The sequence below is a fragment of the Gadus chalcogrammus genome, chromosome 4 (genome assembly GCF_026213295.1).
Source record: "Gadus chalcogrammus isolate NIFS_2021 chromosome 4, NIFS_Gcha_1.0, whole genome shotgun sequence".
In the NCBI taxonomy this organism is placed as follows: domain Eukaryota; kingdom Metazoa; phylum Chordata; class Actinopteri; order Gadiformes; family Gadidae; genus Gadus; species Gadus chalcogrammus.
In genome coordinates, this window is record NC_079415.1 from 5,608,881 (window position 1) to 5,635,730 (window position 26,850).

At 50.6% G+C, this 26,850-nt stretch overlaps 2 protein-coding genes across 3 annotated transcripts in view; both read left to right on the forward strand.

Annotated features, from left to right (window-relative positions):
• LOC130380496 (pleckstrin homology domain-containing family A member 5-like) overlaps positions 1–15,235 on the forward strand; it is a gene marked incomplete at its 5' end in the record, with an annotated part of 24,786 nt that extends 9,551 nt beyond the window's left edge. The window contains 16 exons of the mRNA XM_056587721.1: positions 1–24; positions 3,127–3,195; positions 3,480–3,560; positions 4,923–5,081; positions 5,176–5,259; positions 5,614–5,715; positions 6,101–6,209; positions 6,541–6,584; positions 9,498–9,630; positions 10,248–10,372; positions 10,940–11,110; positions 11,723–11,866; positions 12,599–12,667; positions 13,092–13,372; positions 13,565–13,860; positions 14,535–15,235. The exon at positions 1–24 is cut by the window's left edge and continues 30 nt beyond it. Coding sequence (XP_056443696.1) covers positions 1–24; positions 3,127–3,195; positions 3,480–3,560; positions 4,923–5,081; positions 5,176–5,259; positions 5,614–5,715; positions 6,101–6,209; positions 6,541–6,584; positions 9,498–9,630; positions 10,248–10,372; positions 10,940–11,110; positions 11,723–11,866; positions 12,599–12,667; positions 13,092–13,372; positions 13,565–13,860; positions 14,535–14,569 — 1,926 coding nt within the window. The remainder of the gene's footprint in view (positions 25–3,126; positions 3,196–3,479; positions 3,561–4,922; positions 5,082–5,175; positions 5,260–5,613; positions 5,716–6,100; positions 6,210–6,540; positions 6,585–9,497; positions 9,631–10,247; positions 10,373–10,939; positions 11,111–11,722; positions 11,867–12,598; positions 12,668–13,091; positions 13,373–13,564; positions 13,861–14,534) is intronic.
• A 2,554-nt stretch (positions 15,236–17,789) lies between these two features.
• aebp2 (AE binding protein 2) lies at positions 17,790–26,656 on the forward strand. 2 transcript variants are annotated; one of them, XM_056587890.1, is made up of 8 exons: positions 17,790–18,357; positions 20,419–20,707; positions 21,738–21,845; positions 22,918–23,098; positions 24,228–24,352; positions 25,067–25,134; positions 25,224–25,337; positions 25,895–26,656. In XM_056587890.1, the coding sequence occupies exons 1-8, from the start codon at positions 17,903–17,905 to the stop codon at positions 25,905–25,907; spliced, it is 1,353 nt and encodes a 450-aa protein (XP_056443865.1). In that variant the 5' UTR covers positions 17,790–17,902; the 3' UTR covers positions 25,908–26,656. The 2 variants fall into 2 exon arrangements, with proteins under 2 accessions (XP_056443865.1, XP_056443864.1); XM_056587889.1 differs by having other exon boundaries at positions 22,918–23,134; positions 25,895–26,655.
• The last annotated feature ends 194 nt before the right edge of the window (positions 26,657–26,850 follow it).

Sequence of the window (26,850 nt, forward strand, 5' to 3'; positions counted from 1 at the left end):
AACCTTGTGTACCTGGACACCCAGGTGAGCACTCTGCACGATAAAGATACAATATTGATATTGAAGACCACTTGCTCATCCACTGTTATGCGGAGCTGTTGTGCATTTTGGCTCATGCTGCTTATGAGACATAATGGTTTGTTAAGTCGTCGTGATGGATGGAGCTCTGTGCTAACGATGCATCAGGAAGATATATTTAACATCGCTTGAAACGGTGTGTGTGTGTGTGTGCCTTTTCCTCCTTCCTGAAAAGGAGTGTGTAAGGGAAAAGGAGCAGATTATAGCCGGATGCGGAGGTCCTTATAGTGAAGGAGGTTCTCATGCTGAAGGAGAATGCATTCCTACAAAACAGAAGAATTAGGAAGCAGGCTCAGCGGGGGGTGCGGTCCTTAAGAGCGTGATACCTTCCTAACGCTCCGTAATGGCTGACCTGCGTTGAGCACACCTTGAGCAAGCTGTTTTCCTCCTCCCAACACCACTGAGTCAGCACAGATGTGATCATGAATTCTTTATCCTGCTGGTTTGCATGCTAACGATCCGTTTCAGCGTATGCTAATTCCTGGTAAACAGGGGACACATAAATGTTCTGTTTTGGGGTTTATTTATTCATCCATTTTTCGAGCTTGTTAGAACAAGATTTTCCCTGGTTTTGGGCGGGATTGATTTAATGTGAACACACGGTTCTCAAAATGCAATGTTTTTTGCGGAAGGGAAGGCATGTGAATATATATATCTATATGTATTTATATATATATTTAAAATCACAAAAAAACGCTTTCTGTTCAGAGTTTCTGCTTGGCATTATGGGTCCTTCAAAATAAGAGTTGCTGCCATGCTGATGTGGAGGATGTATACATTGTGTGTTTATAGAGAAGGAGGCTCGGGAGGTTAAACCAGTATCATGCGTGATGCGGTTTACTATCCTCCAGGAAATTATAGCTGCTCCAGCTAATCCTGTCTGAGCTGCTTAATACCTCATGAGCCTCTTTAGCTCTTGGCTAACTACTGTTCTACTGTATTACTGTGGGGCTAATGGCTAACTACCTCTACTGCTGTAATGTGTTACTGTATGGTTGAGCTAAGGGCTAACCACCTCTACTGCTGTAATGTGTTACTGTATGGTTGAGCTAAGGGCTAACCACCTCTACTGTGGTAATGTGTTACTGTACAGTTGAGCTAACAGCTAACCACCTCTACGGTAGTAATGTGTTACTGTATGGTTGAGCTAAGGGCTAACCACCTCTATTATAGTAATGTGTTACTGTATGGTTGAGCTAAGGGCTAACCACCTCTATTATAGTAATGTGTTACTGTATGGTTGAGCTAAGGGCTAACCACCTCTACTGTGGTAATGTGTTACTGTATGGTTGAGCTAAGGGCTAACCACCTCTACTGCTGTAATGTGTTACTGTATGGTTGAGCTAAGGGCTAACCACCTCTACTGCTGTAATGTGTTACTGTATGGTTGAGCTAAGGGCTAACCACCTCTACTGCTGTAATGTGTTACTGTATGGTTGAGCTAAGAGCTAACCACCTCTACTGCTGTAATGTGTTACTGTATGGTTGAGCTAAGGGCTAACCACCTCTACTGCTGTAATGTGTTACTGTATGGTTGAGCTAAGGGCTAACCACCTCTATTATAGTAATGTGTTACTGTATGGTTGAGCTAACAGCTAACCACCTCTACTGTCCGTACGGCTATGACTGTATGGTCGAGCTAACGGCTAACCACTTTTACTGTGTGTGTGTGTGGCTGACCCCTGTGCATCTTCGCGGCGCCGCGCTAGACCAAGGAGAACGAGCCGCTAATCTTCATGATTCACTCGATGATCGAGAACTCTGCGCCGCGGCCCCAGCTCTACCAGCAAGTAAGGGTCCCAGGCAGGCCCCGCCTCCACTCAGCCCCACCAATCACACGTGACCCGGCAGTGGGACGTTAGAGGCCTTGCCGAATCGGTTCACTTGTTCCCCTAAATATAGCGGTAGTGTCCTGTTTTGGCACTATTGCCCTGGCTTTCTTGTTTCCTAAACACAGTGCTGTACAGTGTCCGCTATAGAGGGATTAGAGAACGAGGGAGCAAGTGAACCGATTGGAACGCGGCCATGCGGATATTAATATGGAGTTGGCAGCAACGATATTAATCGACCAATCGAACGTGGAGCTAAGTGGAGTGTGTGACTTGCTCCGTGGTCTCCCCCATCGGCCTCATCCTCCCTCACCACCCCCCCCCCCCCCCCCCCCCACCCCCTCCCTCTCACGGTCCGGTCTGGTGTTCCACCACGTCATCACCAGCGCCTCGTATTTGTTTTTCGTCACTGTCTTGTCGGTCGTCGTTTAAGCCGGGCTCCTCGTTCCGAGTGAGCTGCGGTCCATCCTCCTCTTCCTCATCGTCACCTTCCTCTGCTGGGTCCTGATTGGTTCTCAGGTGGAACAGAATCAACCCCCCCTCCCCCTCAGTGACCTATCGTTGTGAGAACCGTTCTCACCGCATGTGGATTTTACTCAACAATAAGAGCGCGCCATTCCATCTGAAAGGGTTGTCGGTTGGATCCCGTGTGCCTGTGTTCTCGAGCAAGGCACCAGCTGGTGCCTTGCTCGAGAACACAGGCACACGGGATCCAACCGACAACCACATGGTGACCTTACTCCACAATAAGAGCGCGCCAGTCCATCGGTGGGTTGGAAGGGCCCACAGGATCCAACCAGCAACCCTCTGATGGATCCTGTGTCCCCGGTGCCTTGCTCATGAACACAGGCGCACCGGGTTCCAACCGACAACCCTCTGATGGATCCTGTGTGACTGGTGCCTTGCTCAAGAACACAGGCGCACGGGGTTCCAACCGACTACCCTCGGGTGGATCCTGTGTGCCTGGTGTTCTTGAGCAAGGCACCAGCTCGTGCCTCGATCCACGTAGGTTCATCTCCGGAATACCCTCCCCCTTCCAAGTCAGACGTGGCCATTGAACCCGCGGCCCCGTTGTTTTCCGTCCAATCCCTCTTGGATCCAGGACCCCCTGGCATGAGCCTCCCCCACCCATCCCCACACTCCATCCATAGCCACCTCGTCGGGTGTTTGTGTCGCCCCCTGCTGTCCGTGTGTGACCCTGCGGTTGCGTCTCTTTCAGCTGAACCCGGAGAGCTACCAGGAGCCGCCGCCGCCACTGGCGCCGCACACGGAGGACGTGGACATAGACGTAAGGCCGCGCACGCCACTCACCGCTCACAGCATCGGCCCCCCACACAATACCAATATATGACCGAGTGTGTGTGTCATTCTGTGTGTGTGTGTGTTACTCTTGGTGTGTGTGTCTGCGTGTGCATCTCTCTCTCTTTTGTGTGTGTGTGTGTGTGTGTTCCTCTATGTGTGTATGTCTGTGTGTGTGTGTCCCTCTTTGTGTGTGTTGTTCTGTGTGTGTGTGTGTGTGTGTGTGTGTGTGTGTGTGTGTGTGTGTGTGTGTGTGTGTCTGTGTGTGTGCAGATCAAGCTCAGCAGACTGTGTGAGCAGGACAAGACGGTGAGGATGCAGGAAGACAAACTCCAGCAGCTGCACAGAGAGAAGGTAGGTCCTCCTCCTCCTCTTCCCAACCTCAGACACCTTGCATGTGTGTCTACTTGTGCGTGTTGTCTGTATTTTCCCATTTACACAAAGCTCTGTATAACGAGTGCAAAGCCAAATCTGAATGCCATTCAAAGCCAAATCAAAAAATAATAATCTGGATCCCTTTGCCAGTGTTGCACAATACAAGAGGGGTCCCAAACTGATCTATGCAGTTGCACTCCGCTACAAAATCACCCCAATCATTATAGAATGATAAAAAAAAACGACTAGAAGTATATATATATAATATGTATATATATTTAAGCAATAGATCACGACAGGCTGTGGTATGTGCTCATTATACCACTGTTAAGGGGCGTTGTCCAGCCCCGACGCACAGCGGAGGGCCGGCGACCCCCTTCACAGTGGTATAATGAGCACATGCCACTGACTGAATTGATCTATTGCTTTTATACAACGGTTACTGTTATGGCGAAACGAAAGTCATAGACACACTACATTTAAAAAGAAACCAAGAAAGTCAAAGTAGCCGTTTCATTATAGACTACCAAAAAGTAGTCCCTCCTTGCTGCCGCTATGCATCGACGGTTGCTTTGCAACACACTTTAGCGTCCCTCCGAGAGAAGGCTCCGATAGAGCGGTTCGCCGGCAATTTATCCTATGGAGCAGTTCACTCGCCGATTTTAGGCTTCAGTGAACTGTGCTATTTATTTTATACAACTGTTAAAATTATGGCAAAATGACTCCACACACACACACACTAGTAAAAACACGGTTGTATTCTTTGACACTTTCCACTTCAAGGCGCGGAGTGATACTTTCACAAAATGATTGGGCGTCATAGCAGTTATGTATACGCTCATTATATAACAGTTAGGAACCAATCAGATCGCTGGATTCAGGCCCCGCGTTGTATAAATATATATATATACTGTATATATCGTGCAGCTGTAGTGTGTGTGTGTGTGTGTGTGTGTATGGTATGTGTTTGTGTGTGTGTGTCTGTGTATGTGTGCGTGTCTGTATGTGTGTATGTGTGTGTGTCTGTGTATGTGTGTGTGTGTGTGTGTGTGTGTGTGTGTGTGTGTGTGTGTGTGTGTGTGTGTGTGTGTGTGTGTGTGTGTGTGTGTGTGTGTATGGTATGTGTTTGTGTGTCTGTGTCTGTGTATGTGTGCGTGTCTGTATGTGTGTATGTGTGTGTGTGTGTGTATGGTGTGTGTGTGTGTGTGTGTGTGTGTGTGTGTGTGTGTGTGTGTGTGTGTGTGTGTGTGTGTGTGTGTGTGTGTGTGTGTGTGTGTGTGTGTGTGTGTGTGTGTGTGTGTGTGTGCGTGCGTGCGTGTGTGCACGTGTCTGCCCCCCCAGCACACCCTGGAGACGGCGCTGCTGTCGGCCAGCCAGGAGCTCAGTGAGCAGGGCAGCGCCACGGCCAACCCCAGCGCCACCGTCAGCCTGCTGCAGCAGAGAGACGTCCTGCAGAACGGACTGCTGAGCACCTGTAGGGAGCTGACCCGGGTCCACACGGTGAGAGGGAGGGAGGGAGGGAGGGGGGGAGAGATGTCCTGCAGAACGGACTGCTGAGCACCTGTAGGGAGCTGACCCGGGTCCACACGGTGAGAGGGAGGGAGGGAGGGAGGGGGGGAGAGATGTCCTGCAGAACGGACTGCTGAGCACCTGTAGGGAGCTGACCCGGGTCCACACGGTGAGAGAGGGAGGGAGGGAGGGAGGGAGGGGGGGAGAGGGTGAGAGAGAGAGAGAGAGAGAGAGAGAGAGAGAGAGAGAGAGGGGGAGACAGAGAGAGAGAGAGAGAGAGACACACAGAGAGACAGAGAGAGGGAGAGAGAGAGAGAGAGAGAGAGACAGACAGAGGGAGAGACACTGAGAGAGAGAGAGAGAGAGAGAGAGAGAGACACACACACACACAGAGACAGAGAGACACACACACATAAACATACTCAGAGAGACACACACACACAGAGACACACAAACACTCATACACACACACATAATTATTAAATATGTGTGTGTTTGTGCGTTTGTGTGTGTGTGTGTGTAGGAGGTGGAGCGGTCGTGGAGGGACTACGACCGGATGGAGGTCGACGTCACGCAGGCCAAGAGCACGCTGCTGGAGCAACTAGAGGCCCTGGGGAGCCCTCAGGTACACACACACACACACACGCGCACACACAGGCACGCACACACAGGCGCGCACACACACACACAGGCGCGCACACACACACACAGGCGCGCGCACACACACACGCACACAGGCACACAGACACACGCACACACAGACAAACATACATACAGGTACACATGCACATACCAATACACGCACACATACAGATGCACACACACCCACACACACTCACACACATGCACGCACACACATACAGCGACACACACACACACACACACACACACACACACACACACACACACACACACACACACACACACACACACACACACAAAAACGCACAAGCACATACAGGTACACACACACACACAACAGACACACACTCATCCCCCCCTGTGTGCAGACGGAGCCGCCCAGCCAGAGACACGTGGAGATCCAGAAGGAGCTGTGGAGGATCCAGGACGTCATGGAGGCCCTGGCCAAGAACCAACCACAGAGGAGCTCCCACCCAGGTCAGCCAATCACACACTAGCCCTCACAATACTGTGTTGGGGAAGACCCAGGTCAGCCAATCACACGCTAGCTCTCCCAACACTCGGTCCATGTAGACCCAGGTCAGCCAATCACAGCCTAGCGCTCATAATACTATATCTATGTAGGCCCAGGTCGGCCAATCACATTCTAGCTCAATACCGTGGTTAGAACCAAGATGGCCGCTCTGTGATAAAGGCCCATACACAAATTCTGAAAAATGTCTTCAACTCTCATATGCTTTTCTGTTTCCTCCTCCTCCTCCTCCTCCTCCTCCTCCTCCTCCTCCTCCTCCTCCTCCTCCTCCACCAGGGTTCCCAGGAGCCAGACCACTGTCCAGCCTCCAGAAGAATGAGGTAAGACTTCACCTCCTCTCATAATTAACCTATTTTTCGTAACTAACTTCATTTCTGATCAGTCTTTCATGGCTTGATACTCGTCTTTTGTTATTTATTTGCATGTATTTATTATTTGATATTCCCATTCATTTATTGTCTTTATTTAATTTAGGTAGAATTTATATTTTTGACACTTTTGATACATTTCAAGTCTTTTATTTTTTATCTTTGAGTTTCTTCATTCTTCCGTTTTTTTCATTCCATTGTATTTTTATTTCATTGAATTTGTTCTGTGTTTTATCGGTCCGTTTTATATGAGGTGTTATAAACATATATGATGTGTTGTAAATATAAATAAGGTGTTGTAAATATATATGAGATGTTATGTATCTTTCAAAATATTTAAGTGTTATGTATCTTTATGAATATATATGAGGTGTTTTGTATCTTAATAAATATAACTTAAAGGGGACATATAATACCACCAGGTGTGAGTGTGATTAGCCGCTACAAGCCGTTTGGAAAATCGTCCATCACAAGTGGGTGTATCCACCTAGACGTATGACGGATAGATGAGCAACGTTTGCTGCAGTCCACTGGGTAGGATGGTAGACTGATCTATCCAGCACACATCTAGCCGCCTCTTGTGATGTCAGAAGAGGCAGATTTTCAAAACGGCTAGTGACGGCTAATCACACTCACACCTGGTGGTTATAATATGTCACCTTTAATTGTTCTATCTTTATAAATATATATGAAATGTTACGTATCATATTAAGTTTTATATATCTTTATAAATATACATGAAATGTTATGTGTCATATTAATTTTTATGTATCTTTATATATGTATATATAAACTGTTATGTATCATATAAAGAGGCATATATCTTTATAAATATATATGAAATGTTATGTATCATATTAAGTCTTATATATCTTGATAAATATATATGCAGTGTTATGTATCGTATTAAGTGTTATGTCGATTTATAAATATATATGAGGTGTTATTTATCGTATTAAGTGTTATATAGATTTATACATATATATGAAGTGTTGTGTATCCTATTAAGTGTTATATAGATTTATACATATATATGAAGTGTTGTGTATCCTATTAAGTGGTATATAGATTTATACATATATATGAAGTGTTGTGTATCCTATTAAGTGTTATATAGATGTATACATCTATATGAAGTGTATCCTATTAAGTGTTATATAGATGTATACATCTATATGAAGTGTATCCTATTAAGTGTGGTGTTTCTGTACCAATCAAGTGTCGTTGTGTTGTGATGTCAGCCGTGCTACAGCGAGGGTCCCTGCGGTGGCCACGCCCCCCGTGTCCCTCTCAGCCCCGCCCAGGAGGAGGGGAGGGGCCTGCCCCCGCGCCCGCCCCTCCCCCAGTACTACGACGCCACCGAGGGGCCCCCCCACCTGCCCCCCCTCCCCCAGCACGCACATCGCCCCGACGACCGCAAGCACGGCCCCCGCGCCGCAGCGCACAGCGTAAGAGTGGAGCAAACCGCTCCACCCACTTAAACCCCGCCCATTACCACCCACCCGCCCATCACCCAACCTCCACCCGACCCAGCCGCCCCCACCCGTCACCCAACCTCCACCCGACCCAGCCGCCCCCAACCATCACCCAACCTCCACCCGTCACCCAACCTCCACCCGACCCATCATCCAACCTCCACCCGACCCATCATCCAACCTCCACCCGACCCATCATCCAACCTCCACCCGACCCAGCCGCCCCCACCCATCACCCAACCTCCACCCGTCACCCAACCTCCACCCGACCCATCATCCAACCTCCACCCGACCCAACCTCCACCCGACCCATCATCCAACCTCCACCCGACCCAACCGCCCCCACCCATCATCCAACCTCCCCCCGACCCAACCGCCCCCACCCATCATCCAACCTCCACCCGACCCAGCCGCCCCCACCCATCATCCAACCTCCACCCGACCCAACCGCCCCCACCCATCATCCAACCTCCACCCGACCCAACCGCCCCCACCCATCATCCAACCTCCACCCGACCCAACCGCCCCCACCCATCATCCAACCTTCACCCGACCCAACCGCCCCACCCATCACAAACCAAACCTCCGCCCATCACCCAACCGATCCAATCTCCCCCACCCATCATCCACCTTCCACCAGCCCCGCCCGCTCCAACCCAAAGCAGAACCTCCACCCTCTCCAGAACCTCCTCCCACTCCTCAACCTCCACCCTCTCCAGAACCTCCAGCCTCTCCAGAACCTCCACCCTCTCCAGAACCTCCACCCTGTCATCTCCTCTCCTTCATGCTTCAGTGGTTGTCGTCATAAACTCTCTGCTTCGTTATCGTTTCATTTTTTCGTGCTTTTATTTTGAAAGCAGTGGTTTTTCGTTCTCATTTGTAAGCATGTTCTTCCCCTGCGTGTCGACGCGTGCTCTAAACCGTCGTCCGTGTTCAGTTTGTTTATCCCTTGGTCTGGTTGATCTGCTCTGAACAGAAGAACATTCTGGGGGCAGATCAAAGGTCATCCTCTCCTCTCCTCTCCGCTTCCTGTCCCTCCACATTGTGTTGCTCATGAACTTCCTGTACGTTGTGTGCGGACAGGAAGTGCTTCCTGAGAGCTTGAGTGGTGCGTTACCGTAGTGTGAAGTGTTCCACAGAAGCCCTGACGTCACGGGATGAGTGTGACACTGCGTGTGTGTGTAACAGTGTGTTTATGTTCTGTTCATGCCGGCCATGTGCGTGTCTGTCTGTATTTATGTTTGTCAATCTCTTTTTGTGTTGATTTGATGTGCGTGTTCTCATCCTCATGTGCCATAGTGTCACCTGACCAATGATCTCTCCCACTCCCCCTCCTCGTCTCCCCTCCCCCCCCACCCCCCTCTCCCCCCCCTGCCCCGCTCCACAGCAGAACCCAGACTACCGGCTGTATAAGAGTGAGCCGGAGCTGACCACGGTGAAGGAGGAGGGGGACGAGGTGGCTGGGGAGGAGAGGGACAAGATGGACGCCTCCGCGGAGAGGAAGGACCCCGCCGCCTCTCGAGGTAACCAGAGGCCCTCGAAGCCTTCCCTAGAGATCAGCATGAGGCTCCTCTCGAGGTAACCAGAGGCTCTAGAGGCCTTCACTATAGATCAGCATGAGGCTCCTCTCGAGGTAACCAGAGGCTCTAGAGGCCTTCACTAGAGATCAGCATGAGGCTCCTCTCGAGGTAACCAGAGGCCCTAGAGGCCTTCACTAGAGATCAGCATGAGGCTCCTCTCGAGGTAACCAGAGGCTCTAGAAGCCTTCACTAGAGACCAGCATGAGGCTCCTCTCGAGGTAACTAGAAGTAACTAGAGGGTTCTAGTGGTAACTAGAGGTGACTAGGGGTGACTAGGGGCTCTAGACTTGTAACTAGAGGCTCAGACTAGAGGCCTTCACCAGAGACCAGCATGGAGCTCCTCTCGAGGTAACTAGAATTAACTAGAGGGTTCTAGAGGTAAGGTAGATAGAGGCTTTAGATGTAACTAGAGGCTCTAGAGGTAAATAGGCTCTAGAGGTAACTAGAGGCTCTAGAGGTAACTACCGGTAACTAAAGGCTCTATAGAGAGAGCGCATCATGTGATCCCTGCTGAAGCGTGTCGACATATAATAAAGACTGTGTGTGTCCCCCCTCCCTAGCAGCGCCCCCCTACCCGGTGGGCATCGTACCCCCCAGGACCAAGTCTCCCATGAGCCCCCCGGACTCCCTGCACATCGGCTCCTACGTCACGCTGAGGAAGACCAAGAAACCGGAACCCAGATCGGTAGGTTAAACCAGAACCCGCATCGGTAGGTTAAACCAGAACCCAGATCGGTTGGTTAAACCAGAACCCAGATCGGTAGGTTAAACCAGAACCCAGATCGGTAGGTTAAACCAGAACCCAGATCGGTAGGTTAAACCACAACCCAGATCGGTAGGTTAAACCACAACCCAGATCGGTAGGTTAAACCACAACCCAGATCGGTAGGTTAAACCAGACCGCAGATCGGTAGGTTAAACCACAACCCAGATCGGTAGGTTAAACCAGACCCCAGATCGGTAGGTTAAACCACAACCCCAGTTACATGGTTTAGAGTGGAGAGAGGGCGGGACTTCAGTTACATGGTTTAGAGTGGAGAGAGGGCGGGACTTCAGTTACATGGTTTAGAGTGGAGAGAGGGTGGGACTTCAGTTACATGGTTCAGAGTTGAGAGAGGGCGGGACTTCAGTTACATGGTTTAGAGGGGAGAGAGGGCGGGACTTCAGTTACATGGTTTAGAGGGGAGAGAGGGCGTCACTTGAGCTACATGGGTGAGATCCACCTGACGGACAACTGTCTCTCCCCCATCAGGACCGGCCCTGGAGCTCAGCCGAGTCCCCCACGGAGAGGGAGGGGGGGGGGGCGAGGATGAGTGTGGAGGAGCAGCTGGAAAGGATGAAGAGGAACCAGCAGGCCAAGAGGAGAGAGAACCCCTCTCGCTCGCCCTCCTTCAACAAGGACCACCCCCTAGGTGTCCTGCTGGTGGGTACCCCCCCCCCCCCCACACACACACACACACACACACACACACACAGGGGCACACACACACACACACACACACACACACACACACACACACACACACACACACACACAGGGGCACACACACAGGGGCACACACACACACACACACAGGGGCACACACGCACAGGGGCGCACACATGCTGGGACACAAACACACACACACACACACACACACACGCACACAGGAGCACACACAAAAACACAGGGGACACACATTCATTATGCATCCACTCCTATTCACTCACTCACTCACTCACTCACTCACTCACTCACTCACTCACTCACTCACTCACTCACTCACTCACTCACTCACTCACTCACTCACTCACTCACTCACTCACTCACTCACTCACTCACTCACTCAATCATTCATTGGTGTATATTGCATTTAGATTTGATTTGTTTCAAATGTGTATTACCTTCACGTAGAACTCTACACATGTTAAAGACTGTGGTGTGTGTGTGTGTGTGTGTGTGTGTGTGTGTGTGTGTGTGTGTGTGTGTGTGTGTGTGTGTGTGTGTGTGTGTGTGTGTGTGTGTGTGTGTGTGTGTGTGTGTGTGTGTCCACAGAGGCGGGCCTCGGTGGAGGCGGGCTCTGCGGACCCCGGGGAGCTGGAGGCAGCTCTGAGGCAGCTGGCGCTGAGCGAGGAGGGAGGCAGCGTCGAGGCCGGCCCCCCAGCTGCTGGAGACCCCCCACAGCCCCCAGCCGACCAGGTACCGGCGGTCAGGAGGACCAGGGCCTCTGGGCTCAATCACATGGTTTAGGGGAGAGGGGGCGGGACTTCAGTTACAAGGTTTAGACGAGGCGAGAGGGGGCCAGACTTCAGTCACATGGTTTAGCCTAGGCGAGAGGGGGCGGGACTTCAGTTACATGGTTTAGACTAGGGGAGAAGGGGCGGGACTTCAGTTATATGGTTTAGACTAGGTGAGAGGGGGTGGGACTTCAGTTACATGGTTTAGAGGAGAGGGGGGCGGGACTTCAGTTACATGGTTTAGACAAGGGGAGGGGGGTGGGACTTAAGTTACATGGTTTAGAGGAGAGGAGAGGGACTTCAGTTACATTGTCTAGAGGAGAGGGGGGCGGGACTTCAGGTACATGGTTTAGAGGGGAATGGGGGCGGGACTTCAGGTACATGGTTTAGAGGAGAGGAGGCGGGACTTTCATTGACATGGTTTAGAGGGGAGGGGGGCGGGACTTCAGTTACATGGTTTAGAGGGGAGAGGGGGAGGGACTTCAGTTACATGGTTTAGACTCGGGGAGAGGGGGCGGGACTTAAATCACATGTTTTGGACGGACTTCAGTTACAAGGTTTAGAGGAGAGGGGGTGGGACTTCAGTTACGTGGGTTAAGAGGAGAGAGAGGGCGGGACGTCAGTAATGTTTTTTCAGTGTTGGGGTATTTTGGTGTTGAATGACAGTATTTATGTAATGTTCTATTGTGTCCAGCAGGGGGAGCTGAAGGAAGGCAGAGGGGAAGAAGACACTGGGGATAGGCAAGAGAGCCCAGTACATGAGGTACGGACGAATACACACACACGAGCACGCAGACACATAAACACACACACATCAAACACACAAGCACACACACATATATGTGGCACTAATTTGTGTGTGTGATATCTTTCTGTATTGTGTGTGCGTCTGTGTGTGTGTGTGCATGTCTCTTTGTGCGTGTTTCTGTGTGTGTGTGTGTGTGTGTGTGTGTGTGTGTGTGTGTGTGCGAGTGTCACTTTGTGTGTGTGTGTGTGTGTGTGCATGTCTCTGTGCGTGTCTCTGTGTGTGTGTGTGTGCGTGTTTCTTTGTGTGTGTGTGTGTGTGTGCGTGTCTCTGTGTGTGTGTGTGGGTGCGTGTCTCTTTGCGTGTGTGTGTGTGCGTGTCTCTGTGTGTGTGTGTGTGTGTGCGTGTCTCTTTGTATTTGTGTGCGTGTCTCTGTGTGTAGGTGTGTGACAGTCAGAAGGTGGTGATCTGGGAGCTGTGTCGAGAGCCCCAGCGGGCGGAGATGGTGAAGCTTCAGGCGTTTAAGGAGGAGCAGAGGCGGAGGGTGGAGGAGGAGGAGGTGCAGAGGAGGAGGGAGGCAGTGGAGGAGCAGCAGAGGAGGAGGCTGGAGGAGGAGGAGGAGGAGGAGGAGGAGCAGAAGCAGAGAGAGGAGGAGCAAAGGAGGAGAGTGGAGGAGGCGAAGGGCCCCTCCCCTCCGTCAGAGAGCAACACCACGGAGAACTGGTAAGGTGGGGGGGGGTGGTGTATGATTGTGTGTCTGAGTGTGTTTGTGTTGTGTGGTGTGTGTCTGAGTGTGTGGTTGTAGTGTGTGTGATTGTGTGGTGTGTGTCTTGAGTGTGTCTTTTGCAGTGTGTGTGTTTGAGGGTTTGGTGGTAACGGGGTCACCTGACCCTCTCTCCCCCCTCCCCTCCTCAGCGTCATGTTGGACGGCCCCGCCCCCAGCTCCGCCCCCCCGCCGCAGGACGGGCGGCCGCTGCCCCCCCAGCCCATGAGGAGGCGGGACAAACCCCAGGTCCCGGAGAAGCCCCAGGTCCCGGAGAAGCCCCAGGTCCCGGAGAAACCCCAGGTCCCGGAGAAACCCCGGATCCCGGACAAACCCCGGGTCCCGGACCGGACCGCCGCCCCCCCGGAGACCCACTTCCTCCCCTCCTACGAGCGGCTGGAGGCCGACGACAAGAAACACAACAACAACAACAACAACATGGTGGCCGGTGAGCGGAGCCGCCATGCTAGCTCTAACGCTAGGTTAAAGTTAGGTTCACGCTAGGTTACAGCGAGGTTCTTGCTAGATTAAAGCTAGGTTCATGCTGGGTTAAAGCTAGTTCACGCTAGATTACAGCTAGGTTCACGCTATTTTACAGCTAGGTTCACTCTAGGTAAAATCTAGTTCACGCTAGGTTACAGCTAGGTTAAAGCTAGTTCACGCTAGGTTACAGCTAGGTTCACGCTAGGTTCTGGGCTTTACCCCCCATGACTCCCTTTGTGGTCGCCAGGCAACCGTTTCCGTGTGACATCAGGGAAAAGCTTTAGTCAGGATGGTGTTTTGTTGGTGTGATTGTGCAAGCTCCATCTCACCCTTCTCCTCTCCTCCCTTCTCCCCTTCTCCCCTTCTCCCCTTCTCCCCTTCTCCTCCTCTCCCTCTCCTCCTCCCCTGTCCTCCTCTTCTCTGTCTCCCTCTCCTCTCCCATCCCCCTCTCCTCCTCACCGCCCCTCCTCTCCTCCCCTCCTCCTCACCCCTCTCCTACACTCCTCCTCACCACCCTCTCCTCTCCTACACTCCCCCTCTCCTCCTCTCCTCCTCTCCCCCTCTCCTCTCCTCCACCTTTCCCCCCTCTCCTCCTCACCCCCCGCTCTCCCCTCCCCCTCTCCTCTTCTCCTCCTGCAGTCCAGACCTTCTCATTGGTCACCAGCGACACGTGATGACGGCGCCCGGATCCAAGATGGCGCCCTGACGGTAGAGCCGGATGTAGCGTCCCTGCACTGAGCATGCTCCATGGCCTCCCGCGTTTACAAGACTACTGTGAGGAGCAGCGGACCGGAGGAGAGACACGGTCGACACGGTCTCACCCCACGACCTGTCTCTCCTACCCTATCAACACACTCACTCACACAGATACACGCACACACTCACACACACACACAGACTCACAGATACTGACATACACACAGTCAAAGGTACTCACACACTCAAAGATGCTCACACGCACACATACACTCACAGATGCACACACACACACACACATACACACACGCAGACACACATACACACGCAGACACACGCACACGCAGACACACGCACACACACACACACACACACGCAATCACATTCACAGATCCTCACACACTCATTCACACACCCTCCAAACAGTCATCCACACTCACACACACACACACACACGCACTCAAAGATACTCACACACACACACACACACACACACACACACACAAACTCTCACCCACACACACACACACACACCCACATATAGAAACAGCCATTTCCAGTTTTCATAACACATGCCGTTGGTACTTATCATGAATTGTCCGTCTACTATATCAGCGTGAAATAAAGAGAGTATTTTTAATGGACCCTGGGGGGTTGGGGTGGGGGGGGGGGCTGCTTGTGTGTATATAGGAGCCCTCGTCCACAAACACGCTCCACACACGCTCCAGCGCTGGGGGGAGGGGGTATTTATTTTTTTAGCCGCGCCATTTTAAGTTCCCGACCCGGAGGGCAGACACTGCTCTCACCGCTCAACGTTTTAACACAAAGAAGAGAGAAAAGTCTACAGAGATGTGTACACACACACACACACACACACACACATACACACACACACACACACACACACACACACACACACACACACACACACACACACACACACACACACACACACGTCACAAGTGTCTGAATGTCACCTATTTAAAAGTTCTATATATATAAATATATATACGAAGAGAGAGAGAGATGCTGACGGCGCCTCATGCGGCTCTGGTCTGCACAGAGCTGAGTATTTTGCCGAGGCGTTGTTTTATTTATATTGCGTGGAGACGGCTCAGCCTCTATATCAAAGGTTTCAGAAAAAAAGACGTTTCAATTAAAGACGTTTTGAGAAGACATTTTTTTCCCTTTTTGTTTACGCCCGGGCGCGAAGAAGAGCGGCCATCTTGAAGCGGTCGGCGTCTGTCGGTTTTTGCGTCCCGCCTCCACCGATGGACAATCAGAGACACCAGACTTAGAGACAACAGTCTCAGAGACACCAGACTCAGAGACACCAGACTCAGAGACACCAGACTCAGAGACAACAGTCTCAGAGAAACCAGACTCAGAGACAACAGTCTCAGAGACAACAGTCTCAGAGACACCAGACTCGGAGACACCAGACTCAGAGACACCAGACTCAGACACCAGACTCAGAGACACCAGACTCAGAGACACCAGACTCAGACACCAGACTCAGACACCAGACTCAGAGACACCAGACTCAGACTCAGAGACACCAGACACAGAGACACCAGACTCAGAGACACCAGACTCGGAGACACCAGACTCAGAGACATCAGACTCAGAGACACCAGACTCAGACACACCAGACTCAGACACACCAGACTCAGACACCAGAATCAGAGACACCAGACTCAGAGACACCAGACTCAGAGACACCAGACTTAGAGACAAGAGACACCAGACTCAGAGACATCAGACTTAGAGACACCAGACTCAGAGACACCAAACTTACCGACAAACAGACTCAGAGACACCAGACTCAGAGACACCAGACTCAGAGACACCAGACTTAGAGACAAGAGACACCAGACTCAGAGACATCAGACTCAAAGACATCACAGAGAGACTCAGAGATACCAGACTCAGAAACACCAGACTCAGAGATACCAGACTTAGAGACGAGACACCAGAGACACCAGTCTTAGAGACACCAGACTCAGCACAAAGCAATACGGAGGTCCACGAACGATGTACAAAATGTAAAAAAAGTGTAATTTATGTACACGATTAAACAAGCAGAGTGGATATTATAACTATAGAGGTTATCAATATTAATATTAGTATTATTAGGATCAATATGCAAAATGTTCATATTCCATCTGTTTTATATCATGTGAAATAAATGTTGACATTCTTAAAACTGTCTGTGGTTGTATTTTGAGTAAGAGATGAATCTACAGTTTGTTTAACCCTAACCCTTTCCTGCTGAATGAACCCTACGTTGTTATTCAAATAGATTCTTAGGTCTAGATTCTTACTGCAGATAAAGGAAACGTGAATCATGAAACTATCAACTATTTGTCTATATTGTTCAGCTGTTAACATTGTGTGTATTAACAGAACAACAGGTCCTATTCAGAGGGTTAAACCGACTTGCAGTTGAGTTCATTTATTTCCATTGATTTCAAAACCCTGGAAGTGTAGGAACGAAAAGACATCAAGTTAATATTGTATGTAAGTTAGTATACAGCATGGCAACAATATTGTACAAGGACGTTGCTAGAATTCAAATAACTGAAGGATACAGAACTATTTAAAGAACTCCAAACATAGTGAATAGTAGCCTAATTTTTCCCAGGTCTACTCTACTGCTGACTATTGGGTAAAATAAACTTCTACACATCGGTTTAACTTTTTTTAAATATCTTAAGTTATTAAAATATGTATAATGGTTTTTATTTTACAACCAAACTGTATTTTTTCTTAGTACTAATGTGTGAACATTGGAAAAATTATAAAACACCTGTAACAGAGTGACCATCGTCAGCACCACAGGCGGTCCCCTCCACACCAGTGGGTCCCGGGGGTCAACACGAGACCCCGACCCGCCACAGACCCGACCTCCACCTCGGACCTAGAGCTCTGTGATATTAATATCCATAACCTGCCTCCAAGCTGCCCTTAGAGCCGGGAACCTGAATCCAAAACAGGCCTTCTCAGCACTTTGAGACCCGTTTCGTTCTCAGTCCACCGGACCACGAGGAGCCGAGGAGGAACGGGACCCGGTGCCGTGACGTCAGGTCCCCCCCCCCTCCCGGACCACTTGGAGCTGAGGAGGACCGGGACGCCGTGACGTCACGTCCCCCCTCCCGGACCACGTGGAGCCCGGGACGCGGCGCCGTGACGTCATGTCCCTCCTCCCCCCTCCCCCCCACTGCTCAGCCGAACAGCGCGAGGAGGAGGAAGGACCAGAGAGCTCAACTTTTCAACTCCTTAGACACCGATCTGCTCCCGGAGGTCTAAAGATGGCCGCACTCACGACCGACGGAACAGAGCGAGGTTCGGAAGAACCGGCCGATGGGACCGGGGAACCCGGCGCGGAGGCCCGGGCCCCTCCGCCGGACCACCGGCAGGAACTGCCGTGCGATGCGGAGCACGGAGCCGACATGGAGGCGGACGGCGGAGACGGAGGTGACCCATCTCCCGGTCCACATGCAGACAAAGAGCCGGTGCCGTCGACGGAATGCGGTGACAGCGACGGGAAAACTACGGAGAAACTGTGCGAGCCACCGGGGGAAAGTCCGGGTGGTCCGGCGAGTTTGGCGGGTAGCAGCGAGACTCAGCCCGGAGAACAAAGAGCGGAGAGCGGCCGCACAAAGCCCGGAGGGAGGCCCGCCGAGCCCGGGCCCAGGAGGCGGGCCAGCCTGGAGATCTCCTCCTCGGACGGAGAGCCGTTGAGCCGTATGGACTCCGAGGACAGGTCGGTGGTACTCCCAGTAGAACCAGTAGGACCACCGTGTGCTCATCAGCGGCGGGGAGCGGGGTCAATAACCTGAGGTTCCAAACCTCTGGTCCAGAACCATTGTTCAGCACCAGGGTTTAGGGGGTCCTAGATGTTCAGGGTCTCCAGTAGGATCGGACCTTTGTTGTCATTTGTTAGCCCGGATGCTTAAAGCCACTCAGTGATACCGGTCCGACACGGTCTGTCTTTTGTCACTTTTCTCGATTCTCAGTAAATCGGGACAGAACCAGAGAGACGAGACAGCAAGTGTAGAGCGAGTCCGAGTGGAAGAACCACACGTGTGTGTTTCTGTATTAGAGGTCTGAGGAGACGCATGGTCGCATGTCCAGAACGTGGCCAGGCCTGGCCAGCCGAGGCAGACCAGGTCCCTGTTGGACTTATAGACCGGGTCCCGGGTTTAGACCCCGAGAGGATCATCCCTGGATAGAGTTTGTTAGATGTGACTCTACTCTCAGAATAACATCTCGATGGGGCTATGGTGGTACCAGCATCAGAGAGAGAACTGTAAACTTTTCCTCTGGGCCTTATCTAGATGTGTGATGGAAGCTCTCTGTGGGGGTGGAGGAACGTTCAAACATCAAAAATGTTTTCCATTAGTGGAAGCCTACAGAAATATGTTTAGTAACCAGGACTTAACTGTTACCTCTCCTTAGTAACCCCTCGCCACTAGTTAAACTATTGTGAGGTCTCCATTATTAGACCGAGTCTGGGTCAGACGTTCTGAGAACGAGTGGTTGGGTGAGTTCTGGATAATAATATAATAATAATATCTGGGGACCTTCGTTCTGGTTCATGAGGATATTCAGTGTTTCAGATGGAGAACTGTTGCAAGTTAGATCAAAAGTAGGACACAAAAGTACACTACCTTTTAGCGATATTAAAACGGGGGGTTCAGATTATGTGATGAATCATGATTGATATTTGTGTTGTTGATTTGTGTGGTTGCTAAAATGGATGTTTTGTAAGATTGTAAAATGTATGCAATTTACACGTAAAAGCTAGTGATCATCTGGCATTAGAATAACTTTATAAACTTAAATTTTCTTGGTTGGTGAAACTGACTCAGTGTGTGACGGTAAACCCGTCTGGGGAAACGCGCTGACTGAGAACTGGAAGTAGGAAACCACCGTGTTTTAAAGGTGTCAGCAGGGTGCCCTTGTTAGCTTCACCATCACGTTCAGGCGTAACGACCGCGTGGGCGAGACGAGGCTGAGTTGAACTCGGGTCTGGTCTCACAGGTCCTGCACCTGTTGTGGTCTGACCTCCAGTCCACTCCACCACTCACTCTCTGCAGCGCCACGGCCGCGGTCATGTGACTGAGTCCCCCATGTCCTGCGTCCGCTACCCGCTGTAACACACTATCGTTCGGATGGTCTGCCCTGTAGCTCTTTCTCGGTCGAGGCTCAGTTCTTCTAAGCCTCCACAGATCGCTCTCTAGTCCTTCAGCCCACCCTCAGTCTCTGATCAGAGTAGGGACGTCGCGGTGACCGGGATGCTCTTCCTCATGGCTCGGTGTTTTCAGACAAGTCGAAGTCTGAATAGTTTGTAGTTTGGTCGGTTTGTCATCAGTGTCGAAGGAGGGTGTTCATAGACAGAAGTGCCAAGCACTAACGATCGCTAGATTGACCCATTCAAAGATAGCTAGGCTAAGATGCTACACGATGCTAAGTACTATTGTTTTAATGCCAGGACGGACAATATGCAATAAGTGCATAAGATGGGTGTTGGGGTAAGGGGGGAGGCTGTTCAGAGTCCAGTTGAACTCCGAACAAGTGAGTCTTGATATCATATCTGACCAATCAAAGCGCCTCATCTCCAATTGGTCCTGGGAACCCATCTTACCTGTCAGTCACACAGCGTTGTCACGGCTCCAACGCCCCACACACTTAAGGACGGAGGGCGGGACTGGGACGTTTCAGTGTCTTGGCTTGTCTTCTGCTCTCTGTGCTACTCTGAGCTCTGACCCGCAGCATCACCTTAACCCGCCCCGTCGCCACGGCGACCCTCTTGTGTCCGCAGCATCAGCAGCACCCTGATGGACGCGGAGAGCGGCGCGTCCAGCGGGCGCTCCACGCCCGCCATGATGAACGGGCACGGCGGGGGGGTCGGGGGAGGGGTCGCCGTCGGGGGGGCCGGCCCTGCCGGGGCGGGGCCCGTGGCGATGGCGGTCGGGCCCCCGGGGGCCGGGGGGGTGAAGCCCGCCCCCGGGTACACCTGCTGCTGGGACCACTGCCACCTCCAGAACCCCAGCAGCCCCGACCTGGCGGAGCACATCAGAGCCCTGCACGTGGACCCCCAGAGGGGAGGGGTGAGGCCGGCTGTCTGTCTGTCTGTCTGTCTGTCTGTCTGTCTGTCTGTCTGTCTGTCTGTCTGTCTGTCTGTCTGTCTGTCTGTCTGTCTGTCTGTCTGTCTGTCTGTCTGTCTGTCTGTCTGTCTGTCTCTAGCTCTGTCTCTAGCTCTGTCTGTCTCTAGCTCCATCTGAGTAGTTCTGACTGTCTATCTGTCTGTCTCTAGCTCTGTCTGAGTAGTTCTGACTATCTCTCTGTCCGTCTGTCTGTCCCTAGCTCTATCTGAGTAGTTCTGACTATCTATCTGTCTGTCTCTAGCTCTGTCTGAGTAGTTCTGACTGTCTGTCTGTCTCTAGCTCTGTCTGAGTAGTTCTGACTGTCTGTCTGTCTGAGGAGTTCAGTGTCCGTCTGTCTGTCTCGAGCTCTGTCTTGAGTAGTTCTGTCTGTCTCAGGACTGTCTCTGGTTCTGTCTGAGTAGTTCTGTGTCGGCGGGTCTGATGAGTTATGCGTCTGTCTGTCCTTCTGCCTGAGGAGTTCAGTGTCTGTCTGTCTCTAGCTCTGTCTCTTTCTGCCTGAGTAGTTCTGACTATCTGTCTGTCTGAGGAGTTCAGTGTCGGACTGTCTGTCTCTAGTTCTGTCTGAGTAGTTCTGTGTCGGTCTGATGCGTTCTGTGTCTGTCTGTCCTTCTGCCTGAGGAGTTCAGTGTCTGTCTGCATCTAGCTTTGTCTATTTCTGTGAGTAGTTCAGTGTCTCTCTTTCTGAGTAATAGTCTCTGTCTAGCTGCGTAGTTGTCTCATTTTCTGATTTTCTATTTGTGTATAGTTGTGTGTGTGTGTGTGTGTGTGTGTGTGTGTGTGTGTGTGTGTGTGTGTGTGTGTGTGTGTGTGTGTGTGTGTGTGTGTGTGTGTGTGTGTGTGTGTGTGTGTGTGTGTGTGTGTGTGTGTCCCTAAATCTATTTTTAGACGCCTCGCTCGGTTGGTCTCTGCGGCCTCGTGTCCCTCTGGGCTCCCCTATGACTGCGCATGTGTTCCCCTGTGTGTGTGTGTGCAGGTGTTTGTGTGTCTGTGGAAGGGCTGTAAGGTGTACAACACGCCGTCCACCAGCCACAGCTGGCTGCAGAGGCACATGCTGACCCACAGCGGGGACAAACCCTTCAAGGTAACGCCGTTGCACAGAGGCCACAGTGTCCTCCTGACACGACAGTGTCCTGTCGTGGTAATATCATGATGTAACATCACATGCTCCTTTAGTGGTATTAGGCCTAAAAAAAAAATTTGTTTGGTTCCGGTTTCCGACCGACCCTGTCAATTGATGTGCGACCCAAATTATTTTATGAGCTTTAAAAAAAAAAACACTTATGAATACACTAATGAAACAACAAATTTTGCTCAGTTTGCCTTTAGTTATATATTACTATTAGTGATTAATGACGCTCATCTATGTGAAGACATGTTAATGAATTAAGGCATGTTAGTGATTTCTCACAATAATTATCAACAATGACTTAAAAAAGGTGGGAAAGAGTTGTGCTATGTTTAGAACAGGTCTGTGGGCGTCTCATATGGTCCTTGCGGGCGCTGTGTTGGTGACCCCTGGGCTAGTGGTATTAACTTGTTCTTAACATAATATAGTCTAGTGGTGTTATCTTGTTCTCAACATGATGTAGACCTAGTGGTACATTTACATTTAGGGCATTAGCAGACGCGTTTGTCCTAAGTGAACCATTAATACGAACGCACACAACGACGGCGGAGTCAACCATGCAAGGCGACAGCCAGCTCTTCTGGATCAGTCAGGGGGAGGTGTCTTGCTCAGGGACACCTCGACACCTCGCTAGAAGGGAGCTGGGGATCTAACTAGTAGTCACATTCTGGTTCCAACATCGCTCTAGCATGTTAACACTACAAACCCCTCAGTGGTATTAACATGTACTCTTGTAGTGGTATTAACATCACCTTAAAATTACACTTTATACTTAACATTGCATATTCCTATTGGTATTAACATATAGTCCTTTAGTGGTATTAACATAACCCTCCTCCACAGTAGACATAACATTAATGGGCTTTAATTAACGCTTTAGTTCTGTTAACTTGACTGTCCATCCCCGTGACGACACTCTCATCACCTCAGGCCCGCTAACCACTGCACAGCACCGTCATACACACACGATATATACATCATCATAACACGGTACCTGTCTCCCCCCCCCCCCCCCCCCCACTCTCAGTGTGTGGTGGGTGGCTGCAACGCCACCTTCGCCTCCCAGGGGGGGCTGGCGCGCCACGTGCCCACCCACTTCAGCTCGGGGGGCCGGCCGGGGTCCAACGGCCGGCTGAAGGAGGAGAGCCCCTCCAAGGCGGGGCTCAACAAGCGGAGGAAGCTGAAGAGCAAACGAAGACGCTCCCTACGTATGTACTCCGTCCCGGCCGGGTCGCAGCGCATGTGTGAGTCTGGGGGGGCGGGGGTCTGAAGGGGGGGACGGGGGGGTTAAAGGGGACATATTATACCACTGGGTGAGAGAGGGGTTAGCCGTTACAAGCCGTTTTGAAAATCGGCCTCTTCTGACATCACAAGTCGAGGTGGACACGCCCCCTTGTGATGTCAGAAGAGGCTGATTTTCAAAACTGCTTGTAACGGCTAATCACACCACATCTGCGTGGTATAATGTGTCACCGTGAAGCTCTAGAGATGTTCCGATACCATTTTCCCCCTCACGATACCAATTTCTGAACTTGAGTATCGGCCAATACCGAGTATATAACGAAACAGCATCTAGCAGATAATTTACATTTGTATGCTGTAGTAATTATTATGTAATTATAAGAATACATTTGTATTCTTGGAGTTAAGCGTGAGCATCAATTCACAGAATTTCCGCTTCTTGAATCAGTATCGGAACAACTCTAGTTAGCTTGGGGGAAGTTTCCTGTCATTATTGTTGTGAGAGTTACTGATCCTTGAATCCTCATCGCAGCAGGTCTGGTCTTAAAGGTGACATATTATATACCACCAGGTGTGAGTGTGGTTAGCAATACAAGCCGTTCTGACAATCTGCCTCTCCTGACATCACAAGTGGGCGTGTCCACCTAGATGTGCATCTTATCCGTCTTACATCTAAACTTGTGTCTGACAACACAAAGTGTTGTCAGACACAAGTTTAGATGCAAGACGGATAAGATGCAAGAGGCAGATCTTAAAAACGGCTCGTAACGGCTAATCACACTCACCTGGTGGTATAATATGTCACCTTTTAAGTGCAGGTGCTGAGGATGGTTGGATCACGTTTATCCAAAGTGTTTATGCATTACTGTTCTTTGGAGCAGAAGGGAGAGCTTGGGCTTCAAGGAGGCCCACATGTAGACTGCGGACGTTGGGCATCGAACCCAGAACCTTTTGGCCGGTCCGCTCAAACACCAATGCACTGAATCGTTCTAATGAACTAAACTCTAAGCTAAATTGTTGTGTGTGTGTGTGTGTGTGTGTGGGGCAGCTAGCTGACCTTTGACCCCGTTGACGCCTATCTCTGTCGTGTTCCAGCGCGACCCCATGACTTCTTCGATGCTCAGACGATGGACGCCATTCGGCACCGGGCCATCTGCCTCAACCTGGCAACGCACATCGAGAGCCTTGGCAACGGGCACAGCGCCGTCTTCCACAGCACGGTACAAACACACCACTGTCCTCCTCCTCTCTACACCTCCCTCTCACTGCACCGTCTTCCTCCTTACTGCTCTCATCTCCTACAGAACGGTCCTCAAAGAACTTCCTCCTCACTGCCCGGTTCTCTTACTACCATACCTCTTCCTCCACACTGCTCTCCTCTTCCTCAGCCCGGTGCTCCAATCAAACCTCTCCTTGCTTCACCCAGTGCTGCGTTTGGCTCGTTAAAAGCCTGTTTTTGACTCTGAATGAATACACTCGACACACAAATGTGAATGCATCATGAAATGCATTCCGTGAGCTTATCCACTGCGCGGTTCGGTATCAGAGCCAGGAAGCCGTGCATCAGACGATGCACTGCTGGTCTGCTCTCAGCAGACCATGTTCTCCAGGGGCAGGGGAAACGTTCGGAAGGGCGGGCAAATCAAATCCAACTTATTTACATAGTGCCTTTCGTGCAAAACTGCAATACACGGCGCTTAACAATGCAATAAAAATAAACCAAAATGGATTAAGAGAATGCTGAACAAAATAGTTTAGACCATAGACCCTGTGGGTCCTCACCTGGGGGACCACGTATTATTGGGTCCCTTGATTTAATTGTACTTATAGTTCTGCTACCCCCCCCCCCGGTCGGTCCAGTGATGTGAACTCTGCTGGTGCCTCAGACGAGCTCTGAGGTACTAACCCATGCCATGATGTTCTGACACCTCCAGGTCATCGCCCGGCGGAAAGAGGAGTCTGGGAAGGTGAAGCTGCTGCTCCACTGGAGTCCTGAGGACATGTGAGTCCTGCTCTTTGACTGTTTCTCCTCCAATGACGCTCGCTCCCGGGCCTGTCACCTGACCTCTGACCTCTTGCTTTGCGCCCCAGACTCCCGGACGTGTGGGTGAACGAGAGCGACCGGCAGCAGCAGAAGACCAAGGTGGTGCACCTGTCCAAGCTGGCCACGGACACGGCCCTACTGCTGGACCCCAGCATCTACAGGTAGGGGCACCTGTTAGCATCATTAGCATCGTTAGCCTCTAAAGGTAGGGGCACCTGTGAGCATCGTTAGCCTCTACAGTTAGGGGCACCTGTTAGAATCGTTAGCTGCTACAGGTAGGCTCACCCATTAGCATCGTTAGCATTTAAAGGTGGGGGCACCTGTTAGCATTGTTAGCATCTACAAGTAGGCTCCCCTGTTATCATCGTTAGCCTCTACAGGTAGGCTCCCCTGTTAGCATTGTTAGCTGCTACAGCAGCGGGAGGCTCTCTTCCTGGGATCCCCATGACAATAGAATACAATACAACTTTCTTTATCCCACTAGGGTCACTTTGTCATGACAATAATGAAGACAACATGCTTAGTTTGCTACATGCTACCTCTGCTACCTGCTTTGTTTTGGTCTACGATTTAGATTTAGGGCATTCAGGCGACGCTTTTATCCAGAGCAACTTACTTACTTTGTCAGAAGAAACTTAAGCGACAATATGCCTACCCCAGATCAGATGTTTTAAGGAGTCAGTCTGTTTTGTCCTGACGTCTGTCGCTACTCTTTCAGGATGTTCTTCTAGCGGCCGTCGACGCCAGTCTCATCCTGCTATGCCCTGATGCCCCAGGAGAGGGCGCTCCACCTCCTTCTCCGTGTCAGTCCCTCCTCCTCCACCACCTCCTCCTCCTCCTCCCCCTGCTAGAGGACCCGTTCTGGGGTGTCCTACCGACCCGTCCCTGGGGTCTGGCCGGCCTGCGGTGGTACCGGAGCGAGAGGCTTAGTTTTAGGTATTCTGTCTAGACTGAAGCTAACTAACAGAAGAAACTAGAGTTAGACATATTTGTAGAAAGCTCCCTGTAAATATTTCTGAAGATTTGTAATATATTTTTATACTTTGAGAAATTACTGTACTGTAGATTATTTTGTGTTGTTTTGCCAAACTTTTTTTTATGTTTCCAAACGCCTCACTCTGGTCGGTTTGTAGTTTACAGATTACCTCGTCCAGGTCATTAAAAGTACTCCAACTTGGACTGTTTTAATAAATGTAAAACACTGGCACCTAATCTGTGTGTTTGTGTTCACTCACGTTTCATGTTTGTGTAGAAGAGAAAAATAGTGAAATAGTGCGTTTGTGTTAAAAGAGTGAGTTTGTGTCTATGGGGGAGTTTGTTAAAGAGTGTTTGTGCAAAAGAGTGTAATATAATGTGTGTGTGTGTGTGTGCGTGTGTTATAGAAAGTTTGTAAAAGTGAGTTAGTGTCAAAGGTGGAGTTTGTGTAGAAGATGCTCATGATTAAAAATTGTTCAGGTCCATCAGTCGTTTATCGAAAGTTAAATTAATGCGACTTGATAAGGCTGCGTTGAGATGACTCAGGTTTATGTATATATATGTATGTTTACGTATGTTTAGTGCAAACATTTGATGCTTTATTGATAATACCAAAGTAATAACAGTTGTAGTATTAACTGCAGAGGCGGGCCGTCAGGGCCAGCAAAGCCTTCTCTGCTGGCCTAGACGCTTTCAGAA